This window comes from Pecten maximus, chromosome 3 (genome assembly GCF_902652985.1).
Source record: "Pecten maximus chromosome 3, xPecMax1.1, whole genome shotgun sequence".
NCBI classification, from domain to species: domain Eukaryota; kingdom Metazoa; phylum Mollusca; class Bivalvia; order Pectinida; family Pectinidae; genus Pecten; species Pecten maximus.
This window is the reverse complement of record NC_047017.1, coordinates 34553776-34577638: the sequence shown is the minus strand read 5'-3', so window position 1 is coordinate 34577638 and position 23863 is coordinate 34553776. Positions and strand designations below refer to the sequence as shown.

General features: G+C 34.5%; 1 protein-coding gene across 1 annotated transcript; it reads left to right on the top strand.

Annotated features, from left to right (window-relative positions):
- The first annotated feature begins 58 nt into the window (after window positions 1-58).
- Window positions 59-11679, top strand: LOC117323983 (ubiquinone biosynthesis monooxygenase COQ6, mitochondrial-like). The gene is made up of 12 exons (XM_033879558.1): window positions 59-276; window positions 1485-1616; window positions 1892-1950; window positions 3146-3412; window positions 3848-3955; window positions 6136-6198; window positions 6469-6576; window positions 6888-6960; window positions 7996-8116; window positions 9642-9757; window positions 11135-11301; window positions 11552-11679. Exons 1-12 carry the CDS (start codon window positions 93-95, stop codon window positions 11579-11581), a joined length of 1428 nt encoding a protein of 475 aa, XP_033735449.1. The 5' UTR covers window positions 59-92; the 3' UTR covers window positions 11582-11679.
- The last annotated feature ends 12184 nt before the right edge of the window (window positions 11680-23863 follow it).

Here is a 23863-nt window from a genome sequence, read left to right as displayed (position 1 = left end):
CTTCAAAATGTCATGTTTAATTTCTCTCTCTCTTTAAAATCGTATTAATTCTGCGTTACATAAAACAAGGGAGATCATTCTATTCTAACAAAATGGCGTGTACCCTGTCATTCAATCGGTGCACGTTGTGTTTCGCCACTATTAGATCGATGCGTATACTGCCAATATCATTAAGGAAAATACAGACACAATCTCCGGCATCGACAAATGAAGAGACAGCGGATATTGTCATTTCGGGTGGCGGCATGGTTGGAACTGCCATGGCATGTGCACTTGGTAAGATTCGTCTAAAAATGTCAGTCGACACAGGGACTAGATTTCTAGTCTTATTATTATAAAATAGCCAGAAATACTTAGATATATATGCGTTTCCCGTGGTCGAGATCTACTGTAGGCCAATTGTGATCTAACCAAAGTACAGCGGCAAACCGGTTGGTCAGTTTTTTAAAGAAACGTTTTAGGAAGAAATTCTGACAGATCATCTTTTATAATATTCTGTGACTGAATCCGAGATCGATATATCTAGATCTGTTACTGTCAGACTTATCCCAATGTTAGAGGGTCAACTTAGTCCGAATTTTCTGACAATCTTGCTATTGCAGATAAATCGCCACAAGGCAGCTACAAAGGCGATATTAATAAGATCTGAACCTTTCGGATTAGTTCAACAAGGGACATAAAGGGATTGGAGACTCCACTAATTTGGAGACTGACATAGCACGAGCTTTTGTATTTGTGCGCTGAGCCGTGAAGGCATAATTACCACTCTATCACTATATACCAGCAGACATACTGTAAATATTTGCGTATAGTACACTTTTTTTCAAAAATTGACAAGTGAAAAAATCCACTGCACACTGTTCGCAGTCCTTCGACAGCAGTATTATGATTTAATTCTTAAATATATAAAGCATTTAGTAAGTAAAAACTGAACAAATAATCAAATAAATAAATAATATGTTATTTTGAGGTTTAATTCCTTGAAATGGTATATTTATCAGCAATTACGTGGATTTATCTTAGTCGAGCGTGAGGCACACATGTTCCGCAAACATACGATCTCACTTGAGCAAGTTGCCGTATTCAGGTCCAAAACAATGTATAATATCTCAATTAACTTCAAACAAAACTTGAAATGATTGAATTGATTATGTTACCTTGCTTAGTTAATAACATCCTGGGTGTGACATCACAATAGCTATAAAGTTATTGATAGAATAGTGCGCCTGCATTTTGAGTACATGTACTTTAGGGGTAAAGAAACTTTATTCTGTCCTGAAGAAGCCTGCGAAAGGGGCGAAACCTGTCAACAGATACCAAACAAATTTAATAACCTACTATGATGCTGTTGTGATCGTTACCTTCACCTGATAAATCTAAGAAAATGCTTTATGTTTAGAATGGTATGCTTTTGTTTAATTGGATAAATCTGTATAAAAGAAATTATTGTTGAAAACATGCTATTTTAATATTTCCAATACTAGGGCATGAAGAGCTGCTAAAAGACAAGAAGATTGTGTTGTTGGAAGCTGCAGCAAAGAAAAGCTACAATGTGCCTGAGACATTCAGTAACAGAACATGTGCCATAAGTCCTTCATCTGTAGACTTGCTTAGCAGTAAGAATCATAATTTGTGTTTTTTTCACTTTGAACACAATATGATACGAGTGGTCCAGTTATATGTAACTAACCAGTGCCATGAGATAGATTGTTTCAACTAAGTTATATCATCCATATATTTAACAGCAGAAAACATTAATCCTATATTAGAATAAATGTTAAAACTTTTCTAACACTAATCTATTGTAAACTGACATATATACATATATATATATAGACCCTGACAAGTATATAGTGAATAAACAGCTCTTCCTTCTGGGTTTATTTTCTAGGTGTAGGTGCTTGGCAGGAAGTAGAACAAATGCGATGTCACCCTGTGAAGAGAATGCAGGTATAATATAAAAGCTTTCTCTATTAATGGTGTTATAATATATCAGATGGAATGATTTTACTGTATATTAATGATGTTATAATATATCAGATGGAATGTTTTACTGTATATTAATGGTGTAATAATATATCAGATAGAATGGTTTTACTGTATATTAATGATGTTATAATATATCAGATGGAATGTTTTACTGTATATTAATGATGTTATAATATATCAGATGGAATGGTTTTACTGTATATTAATGGTGTTATAATATATCAGATGGAATGGTTTTACTGTATATTAATGGTGTTATAATATATCAGATGGAATGGTTTTACTGTATATTAATGGTGTTATAATATATCAGATGGAATGGTTTTACTGTATGTTAATGATGTTATAATATATCAGATGGAATGTTTTACTGTATATTAATGGTGTTATAATATATCAGATGGAATGGTTTTACTGTATGTTAATGATATAATATATCACATGGAATGGTTTTACTGTATGTTAATGGTGTTATAATATATCAGATGGAATGGTTTTATTGTATATTAATGATGTTATAATATATCAGATGGAATGGTTTTACTGTATGTTAATGGTGTTATAATATATCAGATGGAATGGTTTTATTGTATATTAATGATGTTATAATATATCAGATGGAATGGTTTTACTGTATGTTACTGATTTTCTGCAATGCAATTATGTTAAACATGAGAAATTCAAGTAAACATGATGAATGTCACTGCAAGTAAGTTAGAAGTGTAAGATCAGAAATACAGTCTATAATCAAAGTGCTAGTAAACATAATATTATGATGTGTGATGGAAAATATAATATATAAGTTTTCTCGAGAAAATGAACAGGATGTTCTTTGAAGTTAGCAGTCTCATCAGTAATATATATAGTATATATAGTAATATATAGAGTAATATATAGAGTAATATATAGAGTAATATATATAGTAATATATATAGTAATACTAATATATAGAGTAATATATATAGTAATATATATAGTAATATAAGTCATTTAGAGGCAATCTGTGCTATCTAGTCTGTTTTTATGTTGACCATGAACCACTTTGAAGGTCATTGATGTGAGATCCATTTGTTATCATCAATGGACAAACATGACCTCTAAATTCAATTCATGTTGTTTGATATGTGTTTGTGTATTGAGAGATTTATTTTCAAAGGTTTGGGATTCCTGTTCAGATTCCTTGATTGCATTCAGCAAAGAGAATCTCCTTGACGACTTGGCCTACATTGCTGAAAATGATGTTATAGAAGAAGCCCTGAGAAGACGTTTGGAAGCAGTGTCAGATCGTGTAGATGTGAGATACCAGACATCAGCCAAGTCCTTTATCATCCCAGGGGTTACACCAGGGCATTCTGAAACCCACCAGAATTCCTGGGTAACTGTTGGGTTACAGGACAACAGTGTACTGAAAACTAAACTTCTGGTATGTCATCACATCAGTAGACATCATAGATATATATTCTTGTTAACTGTTGTGTTACAGGATAATGTGTATTGAAAACTAAACTTTGGTATGCTATCACATCAGTAGACATCATAGATATATATTTCTGAGTAATTTTTGGGTAACAGTACAATTATGTTCTGGAAACTAAACTTCTGGTATTCCTCACTAGACATCATGTTGGTATTTTTTTTCATGTAGTTTCATATAACCTTGCCAGGGAATTGGTAAATTAAAATGAAAAATTCTTAGAATCCTTTCATGAACCTTGTACGTCATGTTAGATCCACTATATAAAACAACTTAAGCACATGCACTCATGAAGGATGTTTCAATCTTTTGTTTAGAAGTCTACTCACCAGGCAGAAGAAGCATCTGTGCATGTTTAATATTGACAAAAAATATTTCATTCAGATTGGTGCTGATGGTATATTTTCTGCAGTACGTAAAGCTGGTGAATTTCACACCTTACAGAGGGATTACAATCAGACAGCAGTGGTAGCCACTCTTCAAGTGGATGAGGTATGGCACTTCAATGATGGTAAATGAAAATTTGATGTTGTCATATCATTCAAATATCTGGTACTAACATCTTAAATCAAGTTTGTTATCTCTCACTATCAACATTATAAACTGAAGTGACCTCTCACCATCTCTGACACTTAGCTTGAAGTTATTGATCTATCACCATCTCTGACACTTAACCTGGAGTTATTGACCTCTCACCATCTCTGACACTTAACCTGAAGTTTATGACCTCTCACCATCTCTGACCCTAACCTGGAGTTATTGACCTCTCACTATCTCTGACACTTAACCTGAAGTTAGTGACCTCTCACCATCTCTGACCCTAACCTGGAGTTATTGACCTCTCACCATCTCTGACACTTAACCTGAAGTTTGTGACCTCTCACCATCTCTGTCACTTAACCTGAAGTTAGTGACCTCTCACCATCTCTGACACTTAGCTTGAAGTTATTGATCTATCACCATCTCTGACACTTAACCTGGAGTTATTGACCTCTCACTATCTCTGACACTTAACCTGAAGTTAGTGACCTCTCACCATCTCTGTCACTTAACCTGGAGTTTGTAACCATCTCTCTATCTCTGACACTTAACCTGAAGTTTGTGACCTCTCACCATCTTTGACACTTAACTTGAAGTTAGTGACCTCTCACCATCTCTGACAATTAACCTGAAGTTAGTGACCTCTCACCATCTCTACAATCAACCTGAAGTAAGTGACCTCTCACCATCTCTACAATTAACCTGAAGTTAGTGACCTCTCACCATCTCTGACACTTAACCTGAAGTTTGTGACCTCTCACAATCTCTGACACTTAACCTGAAGTTAGTGACCTCTCACCATCTCTGTCACTTAACCTGAAGTTGTGACCTCTCACCATCTCTCTCACTTAACCTGAAGTTTGTGACCTCTCACCATCTCTGACACTTAACCTGAAGTTTGTGACCTCTCACAATCTCTGACAATTAACCTGAAGTTAGTGACCTCTCACCATCTCTGACATTTAGCCTTAAGTTTGTGACCTCTCACCATCTCTGACACTTAACCTGAAGTCAGTGACCTCTCACCATCTCTGACAATTAACCTGAAGTTTATGACCTCTCACCATCTCTCTCACTTAACCTGAAGTTTGTGACCTCTCACCATCTCTGTCACTTAACCTGAAGTTTGTGACCTCTCACCATCTCTCTCACTTAACCTGAAGTTTGTGACCTCTCACCATCTCTGACACTTAACCTGAAGTTTGTGACCTCTCACAATCTCTGACAATTAACCTGAAGTTAGTGACCTCTCACCATCTCTGACATTTAACCTTAAGTTTGTGACCTCTCACCATCTCTGACACTTAACCTGAAGTCAGTGACCTCTCACCATCTCTGACAATTAACCTGAAGTTTGTGACCTCTCACCATCTCTGACAATTAACCTGAAGTTTGTGACCTCTCACCATCTCTGACAATTAACCTAAAGTTAGTGACCTCTCACTATCTCTGACACTTAACCTGAAGTTAGTGACCTCTCACTATCTCTGACACTTAACTTGAAGTTAGTGACCTCTCACCATCTCTGACACTTAACCTGAAGTTTGTGACCTATCACCATCTCTGACACTTAACCTGAAGTTTGTGACCTCTCACCATCTCTGTCACTTAACCTGAAGGTTGTGACCTATCACTATCTCTGACACTTAACCTGAAGTTTGTGACCTCTCACCATCTCTGACCCTAACCTGGAGTTATTGACCTCTCACCATCTCTGTCACTTAACCTGAAGTTATTGACCTCTCACCATCTCTGTCACTTAACCTGAAGTTTATGACCTCTCACCATCTCTCTCACTTAACCTGAAGTTTGTGACCTCTCACCATCTCTGACACTTAACTTGAAGTTTGTGACCTCTCACGTAGCAAACAAAATGAAACATATTCTCAAAATGTACTTTATTGATAATGTTATAGCCCCCTCCACTATTTAAGTAAAGGAGAAGGATATTATTTATATTATGATATATTATAGTATGTTCTATGTTTGTGCCTCTGTTTTTAGACCAGTTTTGAAATAAAACATTTTGGAACAAGCTGTCTGAATTTAATACATACATATAATCATTAAATGTACAAAGTACAAAAAAAAACTCACAATATTTGCTTGTATTTCTTCTTTTGCCTTTTCAGTCCATTGATAATTCTGTCGCCTGGCAACGGTTTTTGCCTACTGGTCCTATTGCCATGCTGCCTGTGAGTCTAGAATACAATGTGCTATCATATTTATATGGCCGCTTCAAAATCCAAGACTAATGGTCTCAATATCTATATCTTCCTTTCACCATTGAACTTGATGATGACAGAGTTTCACAGCTGATTCATGGTTTTCAGATATAAATGAATATGACCAAAATTGAAATTACTTTTTTATAACATGATTTGGGAATACATAAAGCAACAAGAATCATTGTTTCCACTGTTAAATTCTGTCAAGTGAACATAATTTTGACTATTATGTTTCAGTTGTCCAGTAAATACTCCAACCTTATATGGACAACAACACCTGACCATGCCAGGAATTTGAAAGAGATCTCAGAAGACAGTTTTGTTGACGCTGTTAATGATGCATTTGTGAGTTGAGAGTAATATTGTTTCTCCATATTCATTCCATCCTAGTTCATGTCATAGTCAATGGGTGTTTTAAATGATTGAAATGCAAAATTTTGTCGAACTTATTTCTTGCCTGTTTATGTCGCTTAAAAAACCAATAGCATATTTCATTTACAAAGGAAGCTTGTCAATAGAAATTATTTGTAAAGAATGGAGTAAATTTGAAACAGGGTTGAATTATCATGACACACAAAAATTGTTCATTTAATTGTTTTGTTGATTTTAAGAATAGTATTTTACAAAAAGAAAAAAAATCATTTCTGATTACTTAGTGGCATGACCGTGACAGAAATGATCTGGTGGTGAAGGCAGGAGAAATGTTCCAAAGAGTGTTAGATACAGCAGGTAAGAAGTCACGTGTAAAATGTTCACCAGAATGAGAAATGGTAGCTCAGATGGAAGCTTCTGTGTAGTTTATTCTATCCAACTTGTCTAATAAATCTCTCAAAAAGTCTAAAACTAAATTCTAGAAAGTAGTTACTTCCTCTTATACTGTAAACGATAGTGTTAGATGCATTATTTCATGTACAGTGGAACTTTGTTATCTTTATCCTAGTAAAAAAAACTCGGAAAACTAAAATTCGGAAAACTCGAAAAAAACTTGGATAATACGAAGTGAAAATTTAGTCCCAACAATAAAAATCCTACTTGAAATGATTGGATAACTTGAAGTATCATTTTTGTGTCCAACAACGATCGGTGGTAAATGCCGACATTTGTTCAACATCGAAATTCCGTTTGTATCGGCACTACAAACCTACCGATTATAATATGCTATTATAAGTGTTTCAAACATAAATTCATTAAAGATATTGTCGGTGGAATTTTATAACAATAACTGTCGGTGATAAAAAGTACTGCTTTACTTACATCAGTTAATCTTTAAATCGCTATCTCGAAGTATAGAGCCAACACCGTACTTCTGGTTAATGTTTGGTAGGTTCCGAAATCCCGGCTTGGATACCAATTAGTATGCAGGGCGATTGAGAATGTGGGTAAATATAAATCGTAAGAAATCAATCGCAACAAGCCATAGGATAGGTGGTTCTTGGGTTTATTTGGAAGGTCTTTAAATCGCTGAAACAATAGCGTAATTACTGCCGAGGTGTTCAGAGTAAGACTGTAATGGTCAGCGCTGTCTATTAAATAGATAACACGCCAACTCAGTAACAGTAACATTTAATACGCACATGCGCAGCTCAACTTCCTGTGCTAATACACAAGGAAATGGCGTGGTCCCATCGAGTTTGAGTTAACGAAGTTCAACTGTATTATAGTCGTAGAAAAATGTACCTTTTTGAATGGGCTAAGATATATAACTTTTATCATTTATATATAGAATTTAAATAAGCTTGTCTATAAAACCTGTATTTTGAATAGGTGGTACATTCCAGCAGTTGCCGCCATCAGTTGTGGGTGTACAACCAAACAGTAGGGCCTCCTTCCCGCTCGTCATGACACATGCCTCCAATTACGTGCTTCACAGGGTCGCATTGCTGGGGTAAGGAGATCATATGAGTATGATATACCTGTATGTCTAGTAATTAAGTACCTGTATGTCTAGTAAGTACTTGTATGTTTAGTACAGTCAGTATAATGTACCTGTATGTCTAGTACAGTCGGTATATGTACCTGTATGTCTAGTACAGTCAGTATAATGTACCTGTATGTCAAGTACAGTCGGTATAATGTACCTGTATGTCTAATACAGTCGGTATATGTACCTGTATGTCTAGTACAGTCGGTATAATGTACCTGTATTTCTAGTACAGTCGGTATAATGTACCTGTATGTCTAGTACAGTCGGTATAATGTACCTGTATGTCTAGTACTGTCGGTATAATGTACCTGTATGTCTAGTGCAGTCGGTATATTGTACCTGTATGTCTAGTGCAGTCGGTATAATGTACCTGTGTGTCTAGTACAGTCTGTATAATGTACCTGTGTGTCTAGTACAGTCGGTATAATGTACCTGTGTGTCTAGTACAGTCGGTATAATGTACCTGTATGTCTAGTACAGTCGGTATAATGTACCTGTATGTCTAGTACAGTCAGTATAATGTACCTGTATGTCTAGTAGTCAGTATAATGTACCTGTATGTCTAGTACAGTCAGTATAATGTACCTGTATGTCTAGTAGTCAGTATAATCACAGACATCATCTGGTTAGTATTATTTAGAAGTATATTCACTCCTACTCCTACTATATCAATGCATTGTTAGCATGATTCTGGATTTGTATGATAACTAGAATCTAACATCTGTTTACATGCAATATTGAAATTATTGCATTTATTAGCTCATCTCCAAAGGACCAAGATAAGATTATACCATACCATTGTCTATTCGTCAGTTGCATGTCTCTCAAGTCAACAATTTCTTCAAATGACTGCTTCTTGAATTAAACTTTATTGGACTCCAAAGTGGTGGGGATTCAAAAATTGTAGAAATAGTTGGGCAGAGAGGCAGGGCAAAAAGGAGCAATTTGGCTGTCTTGCTATAACCATCTTCTTCTCTAGAACTATATATTCACATTTTCAAAGATATATCATTTAAGCATTGATGTCATTGCTTTTTAGTTTCATAGGGGTATGAAAAAATAATTGTTTGCAAACTGTATGAATCCACGTAGCAGATTACTCAAAATCCTTCTAAGGTAACAGGAATGTTACTAAATTTGATGTACCTTACATATTTCCTCTCCCCTCCTCTTCTGTATGGAAGCATGAATAAAAGGATTTTGATCACATTTGGTATGCAGCATTCAACATTCCCCGAGTGGCAGACCGGGAAATGTACTTAGTATTTATAATATACAAATGTAACTTAAATGAGTGCTTTTCTATAATCACTGCAAAACATTTCCAAAGGTTTGTTTTATATGAATAATCAATGTGTGCAATAATTTTACTTGAACATATGTCTAAGATTCTCTGTGTTGGTGATCCGAAGATATAGATTTGAATTTTCTGTCGTAGTTGTACTAAGAGAAATATATATATGTAGTTGAATGCTCACAATTACAGAGATGCTGCACATAGAATCCATCCTCTAGCAGGTCAAGGGGTCAACTTGGGATTTGGAGATGTGGCTTGTCTACGTGACCTCCTGGCAGAGGCCGTTTCCAACGGTAGTGATGTGGGTAAGCTTGGCTTTCATCAACTTTTCTGTGACAGAGGAACTGATAGCAGGGACTTGTCTCTATTGTAAAATCTATCCAACTCCGTTCTCTCCCCATGGTCCATGTACATGTACAGCTATGTTGAAATAAATGTACATGGAATTTAAATACTAGCTGCATCCTGATTGGTCCTTGGTTTCAGCAGAATAATTCAATAACAAATTACTGTTTTGATAAATCTAGGTCAGTATTTATACAGCATAGAGACCAACTTTGATTTGTCATTTCAGCACAATATCCAACCAAATGTTGTTATTAGCTCACCTGGCCCGAAGGTCCGGTGCGCTTATACATGTCATGGTGCGGCGTCCGTCAACATTTGCTTCAAATCGCTACTAGTCAAAAAGTTCTTATTGGTATTTGGTCAGAAACATCCTTGGCAGAAGGGGAACAGATTTTTGCATAAATGGTGACTCTGACCCCCAAGGGGCCGGATGGGCGGGGCCCAATAGGGGAAATTGAGGCAATTCCTTTAAATTGCTACTTGTCACAAAGTTACGAATGGATTTGAACTCAATTTGGTCAGAAACATCCTTGGGGGAAGGGGAACAGATTTTGCATTTAATGATTATTCTGACACCCAAGGGCCCAGAGGGGTGTGCCCAATAGGGGAAATAGAGGAAATTTCATTAAAGCGCTACTAGTAATAAAGTTATGAATGTCTTTGAATCCAATTTCGTCAGATACATCCTTGGGTGAAGGGGAACAGATTTTGCATAAACGGTGACTCTGACCCCCCGTGGGGCCCTATAGGGGAAATAGAGGTAGTGCCTTTAAATTGCTACATGTCAAAATGCCCTGCATGGATTTGAACCAAATTTGGTCAGAAAGATAATTGGGGGGGGGGGGGGGGAAGGGAAAAGATTTTGCATAAGTGGTTGCTGTGACCCTCCATCCCATAAATAACCATGTATAGCATCACTGGAAGTTAAAAGGATAAACACAATTCTGATGTAAAAATAGGCCCAAGGGTCTTCATGTTGTAAACAATCCCCGAGGTCTTTTCACTGGACTATGTTATTTCTTTAAAGCAATTCAGATCCCCACACTATAACCATATATAGCATTGTTCAAGATTGACAAATAAAGCTACGTACATGTATTAACAAATTGAACATGAACATTATTGTGGCATTTAGTCAAATCCAACCAGGTGAGCGATACAGGCCCCATGGGCCTCTTGTTTTCTAATGAACCTGTTTGGCCTATATTCAACATTCTACATTCATTGCAAACAAATTGGCAAGTACAAGTAGTTCTGTTTTTTTAAGATTATCACATTATCTAATTAGTAATCAAGTTCTCTGAAAACCTTCAGTATGGTGTGATAATCCACAGGTTCCCTGCTACATTTGACCCAGTATGAGACAAGTCGACAGCGAGTAGTAATTCCTGTCCTGACAACCATTGATGGTCTACAACGGCTCTACTCTACGGACTTCACACCAGTCGTCCTCCTCAGATCACTTGGCCTCCAGGCTACAAACTCCATGGGTTTTGTCAAGGTAATGGACACCAGTTCCTGGTTAAGATGTTCCAAATATTGTGAAATATAGGTCCTCCAGACCCAATCTAACCAACGCCACCTGCATGGGTCAAAGTTTAATTGGAGCCAGTCAAATGCTTGTTCTTTAGAATTAGTTGATGTGGTAGTGTTTTCACCCTTAAAATTTCTTGATAATTTGAATAATAGGTTGTCATGAAATGTTTTATTGTTTTAAATGAATGGTAATTAACGTTTGTTGTGAATTGTAGGACTACATCATGAAAGGGGCATCTGGCTGATGGAAAAGATGAAGTTTATTGCAATATGGAATTCTCCAATCTAAAATTGTAGTCAGTGTGTATTGTTATTGTTAAACTTAATAAAATTTTACAACATAGTTGATGTGGATTTGTATTTGAGACATGCAAACAGTAATGGGAAATGGATGTGTCACATGGGTGGTCAAGGGCATTATAAAATAGCTGAAGCAATTCCAAATTTAAAATATTCATTGGGGTCATAATGATATTAAATATTCACATTTGTCAAACTTGAAAAGGAAATATACCGATTATGTCTGTTTTGGATTTTAAAACGTTTTAGGGTACATTAATGGTGGGACCAAAAGTGGGAAATTTAACCATTGAAGCATTGATGTAATTATTTTTAGCTCATTGGGTCCCTGCTGCATTTTTCAGATGACCATTAATGTTTGAATTTGTTATGCTCATCATAATACACGTACACGAGTCATTTCCTTAACAAAAAAAATCACCCATGGCCAGGTAGTCTTTCTGTGGTCTGCTACCTTATACAGAAATTTTTTAAATTTTAACTTTACTAAAATCTCTCAGGAATGTCTAGAATTTATGATCAGACAAACAAAATGACATATCGGGTTAATATGCATCTTTGATAGTCACCGAGCACTGCCAATTTCCCTGAGAAGGGCATTTGACAACTTTTCCTCTTATAAAAAAGGGAGGCAATTTTGAAAATGAAAACTCACATAATTTTGTATTTCTCTTCAATAAAGTTGTTCAGAGTTAAGTGTGGTATATTTAGAGTTTCTGTCGTAAAGCAAAACAAGAAATATCTTTACAAAAAGATAAACGGTATAGTTTTAATGTTGGTGGTTATATTGTAAAACTGCTGGTGAAATTAATCAACGAACTAATCAATGAATGCGTTTCAGCAAGAATAACAAAATTATGTCACTTTGAATCATTTTTGGTGATAATAAGAATGTATTTGAATCAGGGATATAATTTTATTAACGTGTCATTTGAATAGATACAGCCACTTATTCTGCATACAATCTTTATTTTGTTTCGCCTTAAACTGCATATCTGTATTTTGCATTTACCGCTACATTGACCAATCACTTGCTTCATCTCGACCAGTAACGCCACCTGTCGCGTCATATCCGGGGCCAAAAGAAAATTATACGGCTATGCCGAAAAATACTGTACTATTATCAAATTTTGCCTAGATATACAGTACAACAGAGATATCTGCAGTTTTACAGGGGCAAGATTAATAGAATCTATCATGGGTCTTTTCTGTGGACAGGGATATCTCAACCAGAGTGCAAGAGTTTGGCCAGTTAGCACGAGGCTTGCCGAGTGCTGGCCAGCCAAACTCTTACACGAGGGTCAAGATATTCTTGTTCGCAGAACAGACCCGTGATTATTTTTCTCACATACTTGCAACCAAACAAGTTTTTATGAAAGTTTTTCGTCACGCAATCTTCAATTTTCCTTGAAATGTGCGTCAAAATTGATGACGTCATCATTTACGACTTTGTTACTCAACGTAAAATGATGACGTTACGTCATTGTGACAGTGTCATATAGTGCGTGCCAGCTGCTTTTACCTACCCCGTGTAAGATCGATTGATCTTTTCCCTAGCAACCACCGGATAACCCTGTGAAGTATGGGAGAATTTCTTATCTCACCCTGGGGAAGACAAGCTACATGCGCTCTTCTCACGTTCTCAACAATATTTCGTCTCGTCAACAGTACAATGACGACACTTTGACAATTCAATCACGTCACATCAATATTAGATACACAAGTAAACAGGGTTAGAGAAAAATAATCTCCCCCATCTCATCCCAAAAGGGGTGAAAGATTCTATTAATCTCGCCCTAAAGACAAGCTACACATGCTCTGGACATTTTCAAAAATTGTATTGGCAACTCGAGAATCTTTCCTCTCGGGTCAGGATTCCAGTCTCGCTCCATGGGGGCGGAAGATTTCATTATTTGGACCCTACTTTTCCAGTGGGCAGATGAGTGGTCGACGGTTGTAGTAAACTAGTTTTCTGCTTACATATGTTGTCAAGTTGATAATTAGTCAATCATTAGGTGGTTAGCTATTCAAATTGCCTTGTCCTTCAATTCCCGTTACCACCATTTCTCGGAAGATTTGGACAGAGCTTTCATAAGTTCCTCTTTTTGTTTGCAAATGGTCATTTTGATAGTGGATGCCACGAGACAACTGTTCAATCAAGCAGCGTCTTTTGCGTCTTTTTTCAGGAATATTTCTTTTGGTTCATCAATGGTCAAGTTTCTGTCTATTGTCGGTGTGGTGTTTGGACAAAGAACTTCCAATATAAGTGTAGGAGTTGCATCTTTCACACATCACACAAGTAAATTTGACAATTAAATTGCAATCTTAGCCAGGTATCAACTTTCTCCACTTATTTTGGAATGACTTATTTTTCTCCAAACCGCAGTCATTTGATGTCTGAACTCTGAAGGTTTTCCGTTTCGTGCAATATATTTTGCCATCACCAGGATGTCTGTTGACAAGCAAGTCTAATCACCAACTTACAAAATGATTTCAATATAAATATTGCGGCAAAGATGGTTCAAAAGCTGGTGAATACACTTCCTTTTTTTTTATATGAAAACACAGAAATAACAACAAAGTCAGTGCTTTTAAGTTTACCTGTTTATTGATAAAGTTATTTCAGGATAATTTATATAACTTTTACCAGTTGACACATTTAAACTCAACATTATTGTAATCTTTTTTTTTTATTATAAATACTGTATTTAAACTAAGTTTATTCAAAATCAAGATTAAAATCATGTTACAATTTTTCTTCAAATCTATTCTGCAATAGCCATTTTATCTTTAAATTACAATGTCAAAATTTCATCGAACATTGGAAATAAAATTTCAAATATTTGAAATCTGAACTTTGAATGAACAGGGTTAAAATTGATTATGGTTAAAATTGATTATAAAATTGCCTTTTAATTAATTTTAAAAAATTATGGTATGGATGGATTTCAAAGTGTTTTTATTTTATTCTTTATTGAAATATAAATTTCAAATTTTGATGCCAAAAAGTCAGATTGAATGTTGCGAGCAGGCTACCCAACCCTACTCCCATTTAGGAAGGGGGAGGTAGGTTTTCCTTAAGGCTCTGTCCAACTGGCAGTGTTGTCTCACTTTCTGACTGCGCCAAATTTAGAGTCAAAACAGTTCATTTTGAAAAAGTACACATTATCTTATTTGCCTTATGCTTCATATATACTGTCCTTACTCCACACCAACCAAGGGATCCAGAGTTATCTGAAAATAAGCATCTATACACAACAACAAAACTTAGAAAACATGTGCATGAGATCAAACCAACAGAAACAAGATGCCCAACACATTTAATCGAAAATTCCAATGGCAGGAATAAACTCTTCAAAACAACTCCACCAATGAAACTGGACAGTCAAACTTGTCATGGACGATCCCCAAAAACTTCCGAGTATGCATAGTCTTTCAACTTTTGGGTCAGGTTCACCTGCAAGTACACATTTACCTATCTTTCCTGTTCTTTGAAGTCAGATAGTCTTTCGCTTAAAAACTGGGAACTCTCCTGGACTTTACAAAGTGGGAACTTGAAATTGAGGTTTAGTCTGAAATGAAGCACAACTCCAACCTGCAACTAACGGATTAAAACAACCAAAACTGGAACCACAACAGATATAATAGATGTTTCAGTATTGTACTAAAAAAATTATTTGTAAATGAATACGAAAATTCAACTCAAAATGTTGGCTTTGAATATCAAAGGATTCGGATAAAGTCTGAAAACTCTTGGCAATACAACAAATCAAGCAGTCAAAAGTTTTCTGAACTACTTAAAGAGTCAAACTGAAATAATGAAAATAAACGTGTATTATAAGCCGTTTTCACTTTGGAAGAACAAACTTTGAAAGGAAAATTAACATTGTTTAAAATTTCTAAAAAAAATTAATGATTTTAGAATTAATAAGATAATTTTGGTTAACCTGCTAACTTCGGACTTTGGTCTGTAAAGAATGCATTCCTATTCTGACGATGCAAAATGCAGTTAATCTCTTGAAGAACCTAGGGAAATGTGGACTTGCTGCTTTTTATGCAAAACCCAAAATACCTGAAAATGGAGAAAACTGACAAATTTGATGCAGTCCAAAGACTGCCAAACAAAAACTGGAAATAGTTTAAAACCAATATCTTTTGTTTATCAAGTAAGAAAAATACAAAACCATAGTTTTAACTTCAGTCTGAATTGGTCAAATTTCAAAGTTAATTGAAGGAAATAACATATCTGAAAACCAAGCACTTCATTAGAAATATTATGTAGTTTAAAACTACTATCCAAAACTTGTGAATATTACTTTACAGATCATTCTCATTTTGACGACGAGTCCAAGTTCTGTGGCAAATGCTAGTGTTTAAAACCCCATGAAAAATGGTGAAAACATACTTTCAAAGATCAAGACTTATCATTCCCTTTGGTGGAAAATGGGAATTCCAGGTCATTGGCCTTCAATCCAAGAAAAACAATCTCTGGCACCTCTTTCAAGGATTTCCAATTTGAATACCTCAGAATAACTAGCTCTGGAAACCAAGAAATAAAGCACAAATGATGCAGTCAATAGACTGCCATTATATCAAGATGCCTTGCTGATTATTTGGCTATATAGAAATAATCCTTTTAAACAAAGACTTGTGTAGAACAGCAAATCACGACCTTTTAAAATAAAAACTCTGAACATATATCCAAATAGTCTGCAATTACTTTACCATGAACTGTGAAAAGCTGGAATAGTACAGGTTTGATGAAGTGGATAAAATAGGAGAAATTTTACTATTGGATAAAGAGCAATGCTCACAAGGCCATCCTGCAACAGTTGGTTTGCATGTCAATATCTTTACTTCCAATGCTGGTACAAACATAGCGAACTGCAGCACAAACATAACTTTAGGAATCTGGCATAACAGGGACTCCTTGGTAAACCGATGCAATTCTGAAGATATTTCAGTAATGAAAGAGACCCACAGGTCAAAAAGTTCATAATGTCAGACATTCATACACATTCAAACAAGGAAATAAATCTTAAAGACTTAACTTAAAAACAAATATAGACAAAAGTTAATAAAATAATTATGTAATGCAGTTATCTTCCAAAACATTAAGTCATCAATACCCACATACAGTCATAAACGGATGGAAAATGGTACCTGGATTTGGAGCAATAACTAGTCAAGATTGGCTCAACACCTAGAGACAGCTACAATGAAATCTGAAAGTTGCCTGCATAAAAACCATAGCAAATATCGCAACAAAAGTAATGATCCACATATTTAAGCACATAAATCATGCTCTCAATCTTAATTCATGAAAATTGACTTTGGAATTGACTCATGAAAAATATTTACCACAACACATACAGAGTTCATCTCACTTCAATTTCTCATTCCAGACAAACAATTGTTAAAATAGCCCAAGATACAGATCTGCAAGAAAACTATCAGAAATACTGTACATCTAAATGGCTACTCGATTCACCATTCTATCACAAAAATAGATATCAACATCAATGATATATATCCAGTGTTTCGAGACAACCCGAGGGTCAAGCATTTGGTACAAGTGCGTAATCGGCAATCCACAATACAAAGGTTGTTGACAAGCAGCTAAAAATTCATTGTAGCAAGGTAGGATACGGAACCAATATTTGTGGTATAGTCTATCTGGCAATAAGTTTTGTAAATCAATTATAAAGTGCGGAGAAAGTAAAAATATTCAAATAGTTCAAATATAACTTTCATGCGGAGTATTGCACACAGTACTTGTAAGTCATTATTGCACAATATAATGCCAGTAAATATGTTACACATATCAAAAACACAAAGCATCATCCATTCACCAAATTGGACTTGCATCATTTTTTCTTCAACACACCCATAAGATCTACTTGCCTAAATCCTAGTATACATGTGCAGATTGTTAAACCAGTATATAGAACGCAACACAAGGACAATTGGAAAAGCACCAGTGTAGATATGGCAGATCTGAAATTAAGCAAGTAATGCAAATGCTGCAGTCAAAGACTGCAAAAAAAAAAATATGGTTATTTGAAAAGACATGTGAAATATCGGACAAATCATTATACATGATGATGCAACATCAAGGTGGTATTGGAGGGAAATAAGGTATGAATATTTAGTCTATAAACTAAATTAGAATAAAAAAGGATTTTCCATGATGTATTTCATGATTAGTAGTCAACACAAGTGTAACATTATCCCAATAATGGCTACTCGATTCACCATTCCTAATGATCTAACAGCGGCAGCATACCTATTTTTAAGAAGAAACTTTGCTCACCGACATTTAAAAAAATATATGTAGCTTTTTGGATTCTTCATTTCTGAAATTACAAAATTTGCATATTTAGTACAAACCCCCTCCCTCTCCCATTTTAATGCACAATAGTTTTGTTATTAAACTAGGTGTAATACTGTAAATATTATTCTACAATTTAGTTAAAACAGAAATAATTGGTTGTAACAAGATACATTTATAGATTTTTAATATATGTTTAGCATACAAGTAGAATCTACTAGAGAACAGCGTTACCGAAATGATGACAATCTAGCGACATGGTGACCTTGGTACTATACTATCTTACCTACAGTATTCCGCAATTTACCTTCCATCCTTCATCTCTTAATGTTGGATCTGTGAATTCTTTATATCTGTATGAATGGAGAATACAATAACCCCAACCCCCTTACAATTTCAAATAATTCACTACTGTCAAAGGAACAATTAACAAAAAACAAATTCACGTTACAAAATGCAATGTGACTAAATTAAAAAAGTTTACCATCATCAAAAAAGGAGCAGACTCCCAACTTCACATAAGTCAATTGTACTTCATCAACAAACGCTGTACTGCTTCCCTTTACATATATTCTTTGACACATACTTGCAACATTGCATGGTTTTGACCCCTATGGAACATGATACAAAGACCACTGAAATTGAACAACATCCACACTTCCAAAAGTTATACAACATGCCTATGACTGTATTTTGGTGAACTACAGAAAACAATTCAATCCACACTTTCAAAATTTATACAACATGCCTATGACTATGTATTTAGGTGAAATACAGAAAAAAATTCAATCAGCAGTGAAATATTGTGAAAAGCCTCTCCCCTTCAAAATACTTTTACATGACTGGATAAAAAGACTGATCAGTGATAATTTAATACACAACACACAAATCAATCCTGCTGCTAGAAGCTTGCTCTACCAAACATTTTAACCTGCTAGGAATCTCATTATTTAGGAATCTCATTATTAGTGGATTCATTTTTAAAGGTCATTGAAGATAAATATTGCCTAATGAAATCCTTTGTTACCTTGCTTAGAAGTTTTTGTCCTTTCTGAAAATATCAACAAAAAGCATTTCCCCTCCCAGACATAACATAGCATTACAAAGATATAGTTGTTGATAAAGTAAGGAAAAGTAATAGTATCTTATCATTTTAACACTTCATAAACAATGGATATCTCATTGGTTTACCCAATGCTTTTAACTTTCACCGACATGGTGTCCCGATTATGTACATCTTGTTGATTTTCACTATGTTTGTACCTGAATAGTAAATCTTTTCATCATCTTTTCCCCGAAGACCAACTGGTAATAAATCTAATAATCCAAACAGAAGTATTCATAACTATGAAATGCCATTATATAATAAAATTCTTCATTTTGACTGTATACATACGTTTGTGAACTGCATTCCACTGGCTACAATTGATATTTACAGTATACTTACAATACACAAAACTACATGGCTACTCGATTCACCATGACCTATGTATTATTGTGGTGATGTGATGTTTCAATCTTTCATCCTCACTGACCTTCCTCCAGCTGACCTCTTAAACCCTAATAGTGCATACAAATTCATCCATACTCTACCTTACACTTCCATCTTTGATCTCCACAGATAAAGTAAATCTTTAGAAACCCATTTTCTTTTTCAGAAATTTAAATACACTTAGCATATAGAACAGCAATTTTTGTTATAAAGTAAATACAAAATATTGAGTGCTCATGCAGTTAAAACACATCAAAAAGAAATACACATCAGGAAGAATTTGACTAACAATAGCAATTATACACAAAGCACCGTTACCAGGAATAAAATGTAAATGTAATGGGTTTTACAGCCATGTTTAACTTATAAGAGCAACTACACTCAACCAAATTAATTCAGAAATTAAGTCAGAAGTATATATGATACCAGAGGCATCAACAAAGATCACAACAGACAATAAATGAAAATTTTAAATAAACTTTTCATACCAATAACTTGTGCCTTTCGCAATAATTCTGCCACTGGAGGGCCATTTGCTTAAAGTTTATTGGACCTTGGCAAGTTCTTAATGCAATCTGCAAATAGATGTTATATCCCCCTCCCATGTCTGAATTTGCATCATTGACCTTTACATGCCAATATATGAAATCAAAAATGATAACTTATTTGTAATTTGTCAAAATACTGGAAACATGACACTTATCAATTTTTAAACCAGATACTTATAATACATGTATAACCTGTGCAACAAAGTTGAAGGTAAAAATTCTCATACCACAACTGGGCTTCCAACACAAATTCCGCTTCTGGAGCTTTGGATTCAACTTTGCAGATTTGTAAAGCAAATCTGAAACAAGTACATTCATTGTCCCACCCCACATACTTCAAAATGTATATAAAGCATTAGAAATTGAAAAACACAAAGTATTCACTTTGCAATCTAATCATTTCCTTTTCACCTACTAACTCCTTCAGAAGTTGTTTCGTATATCCACAAGTTTACCACACAAACCCCAATTTCAAGTGAAAACAGTACTGAATTACATGAAAAATTAGCATACCACAAACGGCCATTCCACTAGATTTCCACTTCTTGGAGGCTTGAAGGGAATTGTTAACATTACAACAGGTAGATGCAAATCTGAAATCAGCAATTGTAGACCCTCCCTCCGAAATGCAACACAAAATAAATGCATGCTATATCCATTTGAATTTTTTTAACAATCCTATCAACAAACAAATAGTTAACATTTACCAAGTACAAGTAAACTTTTGACTTCTTCCTCTTGCATGAATCAAACTAAATTATGATTTTCAAAACAATTTTATAATACACCAAGTCTATTATGTTGAACTTGTTAATACCTCAACACTTCCACGAAACAAGAAATTCTTTATTCTTCCTATCAAGTTCCAACTCTGCAAGTCATGAAGTCTTCCTTTCAACTATTACCTCCCGCCACGAAGGCAAATCATTGCAACACTTCCAGGAGACTAAGCAGTTCTGAAATAAGTACATGTTAATTCCCCTTCCCCCCCTAATTACAATACATAACACCATTGTTTACTTGTACACATTTTAAATACTGTAGACAATTCAAAATGAATGAACCTCTAGCTTTGCTTTTTACCAATCAAAGGACTATATTTTCAAATAATTTCAATGCTACGTAACTATTCAAATATTTCAAAACCTGTAAATACTTCAAGACTTCCACCTCCACAATATTTCCAGAAGTTGTACAGCCAAATATCTATGCCCAATATTTTGTTTATTCATTTTGATATCATAACTTGCAAGAAAGTTTATTGTTTAAAATCTTGACTCGTTAATTATAAATGAATTGCAATTACTGTGTAAAATCTATGCATATGTCAATAAATCAACTCCATACCACAACTGGTCTTTTAAGGCTTACAATGTGGACTTCAATCTCACCTTCGACTTCTCTATGGGTATATTTCAACATTACTTGTAGCACATCTGAAATTAGTAGATATTTATTCCTCCCCTCCCAATAATTTTGTTCATGCAAATTTTACACATTTAGTTGTTACTGAATCTTTGAACATAATCAATAATTTTTGAAAATGATTAGTTATTACAACAGCTTTTGTTGGGACATAGCTCTGAATTATATACAATTGTACACTAGTTTTCAAGATGTAGCCATAAGAAAACAGACTATTTTCTATCAAAGACAAGGACAATTGGTTTATAAAAGCTCATCACAATGTCAAGAAATAAGAAACAACAGACCTTTGACAAGACATCCACTTCTACTCTTGAAGACTTAAGATTTTACATTGCAATATAATATCAACACTTACAATCTGAAATAAACAAGCGTCAATTCCCCACCCATTCGGCATATAATGAATATTCAGCAGTTGTTTTGCTTCTATTTAATACAATATCAATAAGATACTGATTAAAGATCATTAATATTATAAATGAAAAAAATACTAAAAAGCTTTTTTAGAAGTTAATCATGATAATCATCTAAATTTACAATAATTCTGTTGTAGTTATTGTTGAAATAGAAAAATCTCTTTACCTCGACAACTTGAAAAGCGGGCCTTCAAATATGATTTAAGGATATCCACTTCTGTATCACTTAATCAGGTTTTACTTTGTATCTCAAAATTAATCTGGAAAGGAGTATATATGGCATCCCCCTTCTTCCATAAAATATTTAAATTTTAAACTATCAACATTTTTATCAATGGCATCCCCCTTCTTCCATAAAATATTACAGTTTTAAACTATCAACATTTTTATCAAAACTAGCAAAAAATGGTTAAAAATAGATTTTTTTGCATGGTTTTTACATAATCATTAAATTAACTTTTGAATCTAGCATGTTTATTAAAAATCATGGACAGCATTACATACAATTTTATACGAAACAGCCACCAAAACAAAAACTTTGAAGATTTTTAACACCAACAAAATACCTTGATGATGCTTCCATTAAACTGGATATTCTTATGCATAAAAATAAAACTCCTCTTGCACAGCAAGTTCCAAATCTTCAAAGTCTCTTTTCAACTAGCATTGCTTGCTAGAGCAAATCATTGCAGCTAAACGGTTTAAGCTTGTCAAATGAAAGTGCAAATCTGAAATAAGTACTGTAAGCATAATTTCCCTCCCCCCAATCCAAGTTAGATTGTGTACAATGTCCTTCTGGCCAACTTGCATTTGAATTAACAGCTAACTTCTCAATCTTGTCAATATAGTGTTAAAATTAATACATATGTAACAGAATGTGCTGGTGTTATTATTACATCAATAAGGAAACTTGGAAACAAGATCAATCACCAGGACAGAATGAGGAATTAATATTACTGTTTGAATTTTTGAAAATGTATGGCTACATATTGAATCATCTCCATACCACAATTGGTCATTTAAGGTTTTCCATGTGGACTTAGATTTCAACTTCGACTCTTTAGGTATTTTCAACTCTTGAAGCACATCTGAAATCAAATAGATATTTATTCATCCCCTCCCCTCCCAAACACCCTGTACAAGCAAATTTTACAAGTTTAGTAGTTTTCAGATTCTTTGTACATAACATGCTATCGTCTATTAAGGCAAGTAATAAAGTAGTATCGGTTTAAACAGGTTTACAAGAGGTCATCACACATTTTATATCATTAATAAGATATTGACTTTAGATTATCAACATTACATTGCCTAAATTTATATATATATAAAAAAAGCTTCGATAACATTTTGGACATTTTTTTTTACCTTAATCAGCTTGAAAAGCAGGCCTTCAAATATGATAAAAGATTTCCACTTCTCTATACTTCATCAGGTTTTACTTTGTATCACCTCAATATAATCTGCAAAGGAATATGGCACCCCCACTTCCTCGCAACAAATGGATAAAAACACAACATTGCTTCAAAATTATCTCTACTTGTATTAACCGTTAAATTTAAGTTTTGTTAAAACTGTATTGGAAGTGTTACATGCAACTTTATACAAAATAGCTATTTTTCACACAAATAACACTGATGAAAATTCTTGCATCAACAAAATACCTTCATGGTACTTCCTTAAAACCGGACATTCTTATGCATAGGCAATAAATATAAACTCTTCTTGCACAAGTTCCCTATCTTCAAAGTCTCTTTTCAACTATAATTTCTTGCCAGGAGCAAAGGTAAGAGGTTCAAGTTGCAACACACAAATGCAGATCTGAAATAATTATTGGAAGCATAATTTCCCCTCCCCCCTATCTATTGTTGAAATGATTTACAAGGTCCTGTTGGTGAACTTTGCTAATAAACTTTTTTTAAATATCAATATAGAATTTAATAAGAAAATACAATGCAATCATGCAATTTCAATCAGTTGATATCAAATATTTCACAACTAAAATTAAGGGTTAC

Bases quoted from the DNA above. Each gene is read 5' to 3' on its own strand.
- LOC117323983 (XM_033879558.1), top strand. From the start codon at position 93: ATGGCGTGTACCCTGTCATTCAATCGGTGCACGTTGTGTTTCGCCACT. The intron at 3,956-6,135 runs GTATGGCACTTC...TTGCCTTTTCAG, and splicing joins CCACTCTTCAAGTGGATGAG to TCCATTGATAATTCTGTCGC. The intron at 6,961-7,995 runs GTAAGAAGTCAC...TATTTTGAATAG, and splicing joins AAGAGTGTTAGATACAGCAG to GTGGTACATTCCAGCAGTTG.